The sequence below is a fragment of the Verticillium alfalfae genome, genomic scaffold (genome assembly GCF_000150825.1).
Source record: "Verticillium alfalfae VaMs.102 supercont1.15 genomic scaffold, whole genome shotgun sequence".
Taxonomy (NCBI): domain Eukaryota; kingdom Fungi; phylum Ascomycota; class Sordariomycetes; order Glomerellales; family Plectosphaerellaceae; genus Verticillium; species Verticillium alfalfae.
The window spans coordinates 477,334-479,732 of record NW_003315024.1 but is presented as its reverse complement, the minus strand read 5'-3'; the positions used below and the strand labels follow the sequence as shown (position 1 = coordinate 479,732).

The following is a 2,399-nucleotide window of genomic DNA, read 5'->3' as shown; positions in this document are numbered from 1 at the left end:
CCTGGAGCAATCGATGGAACCGAGCGACGCAGCCTTTCGCTTCTGGGCCGTTGGATAGTCACATTTCAGGCTTCTCGCTGAGCAACGTCGACAAGGGTTGCCCTTGGTGCATCGTACACGGCTCACAGCACATTCTCGACAGGCTCTTCCATTTGTGCCGACTTCATCGTGACGATCAAGATCGTGTGTCGCGGCATGGCGACTCAGGACGTCTCTAAAATGTGCAATGTCAGCGGTTGATCCCCGCTCTGGTAAGAGGTAAGATCCGGATGGGATTGAATCACTGTCGGGAGAATGCCTTGCCACAAACGGAGCAGCTAAAGGGGCGCTCGCTGGTATGGATTCGCATGTGTCTCGTAAGATGCTCCTGGCGCTCAAATGTTGTTTCGCAGATGTCGCATTGGATGGGAGCGCGTCGAGACACGCGGCGAGAAGGGTCGTCCATTTGGCCGGACCCCGAACATGTCTGAATATCTTGCGTAAAGAGGAGCAATTGGCGGTGGAGGACGAGGAGCTAGATTTGAGAGATGATGAAGGAGATCCACGACTTAATGTTGGGGGCAGGGTAGGTCGCCTTTCAGTAAGGTGCTTGGAGCTGGGCGAGGGCGAGTTAGTTCCCTGAACTTTGGGGAAGGCACCACCGGCCGGATGATCCCTGTAGTGTGCGGAGGCAGGTGCGGGGTCTGCGCATAGAGCTTGGGGAAGGTGCATCTGGGGAGGTGCTTTCCTGCCTCAACGTGGTCTGGTGCGTGAATGACTTCAAGGGTGAAAAGATTCATTTCGTTCTATAGACATTTTCACCACATCCTCCATATCGAGATCTAGCACAAAATCTACCCACGAGACGGCCGTCAAGGCTTTTTGCGCCGGACGAAGACTGGCATCGATTCCAATGGACAATCCACCTTAATCCTTTGGGCTCCCCCATAAGACTGACCACCAGTTTCAGGGGAGAATGGAGCCCACTCTTCGACCTCCGGAAGCCGGGGAAGATATAACTCTCTATCTCTGGCGCCAGGCTTCAAAACGGGACAGCAAAGGTACCTGTCGCCATACATGTATTGATCTTCGACCTCCCAGCTCTCCTTATCTGCGGGGAATTCCCAGAACAAGGGTCTCATGACTGGTGATCCCTTCTCATGAGCGTCCTTCATCAATTGCCTCGTGTAAGAGCGCATGTCTTCCCGGATGCGCAAATATTTGCGGCAGATTTCGTAGACTTCCGGGCCATACGACCACACTTCGTTCGGCGCACCGCTGCGCGAGGCCTCGCCGGTCCCCTTTTTCGGCTCTCGATCGCCATGCAGTCTCATGACGGGGCAGAATGTTCCCCATTGAAACCAGCGTACGAAAAGCTCGCGGAAAGCCTCGTCATCTGGGTTGCCCCCATGGAACCCGCCAATATCCGTCGTCCACCATGGGAGGCCCGCAATGCCCATGTTGAGGCCAGCTGCCAACTGGTTTCTGAAGCTCGCCCAGGAAGAAGCTATGTCGCCGCTCCAAACAAGGGCGCCATACTTTTGACTGCCGGCCCAGGCGCAACGAAGAAGGTTCACGATATTGGTCTGCCCCTCTTGTTCCATTCCCTCGTAGAATGTCCTGGCGTAATCCCGAGGGTAGATGTTCCCGACGCTCAGAGTCGGTCCAGCGTGGTATCGATAGTTATCAAAGTCATAGACAGAGTACTCGGGTTCGGCTTCATCTAGCCAGAATACCTTGATCCCCTTTGCATAGTAATGCTGCTTTGCCTTGTCCCAAACATATTGGCGGGCATCTGGGTTAGTTGAATCGTAATAGACGGTTTCCCCGCCAAAATCGAAATTGGTGCGAATGCCGCGCTCGGTGCGAACCAAGTACCCACGCTCCATCATTTCTTGGTAGTTTTGCGAGCGTTTGTCCACAGTAGGCCAAATGGAGACCATGAGCTCAATCTTCAGCTCGCGAAGCTCTCGAACCATCGCGTCTGTCCATGGACATTGCCGGTTAGAGTGCGTGTCTTCGTTGGGGCCACGTACTGCCCGAGGTCAGAATCAGGAATGCTTACCTGGATCAGGGAAATGGGCACTATCAAATTTCCATTCACCTTGCATAGGCCAATGGAAAAAGTCGATGACAATCAGATCGATAGGCAGTTCTCGCCGCCTATACTCCCGCGCCACCTCCAAGACTTCCTCTTGCGTCTCGTACCGCAGTTTACACTGCCAGAACCCCAGTCCATATTCCGGCATCATTGGAACCGTCCCAGTCACCTGGGCATAAGACTCTGAGATCTCTGCCGGTGTGTCTCCGACGACAACCCAATAGTCCAATGCCTTGGTAGCATAGCCCTCGAAGCTGGTGACATTCTTACCGAACACGGCCCGCCCTATGGCTGGATTGTTCCAGAGAAAGCCGTAGAA

The 2,399-nt window shown here is 54.2% G+C and overlaps 1 protein-coding gene across 1 annotated transcript; it reads right to left on the bottom strand.

Annotated features, from left to right (window-relative positions):
- Positions 1-851: 851 nt before the first annotated feature.
- VDBG_09465 (alpha-xylosidase) lies at positions 852-2,228 on the bottom strand (the record flags this gene model as incomplete). Its single annotated transcript, XM_003000224.1, has 2 exons — positions 852-1,963; positions 2,045-2,228. 2 exons carry the CDS (start codon positions 2,226-2,228, stop codon positions 852-854), a joined length of 1,296 nt encoding a protein of 431 aa, XP_003000270.1.
- Positions 2,229-2,399: the final 171 nt, after the last annotated feature.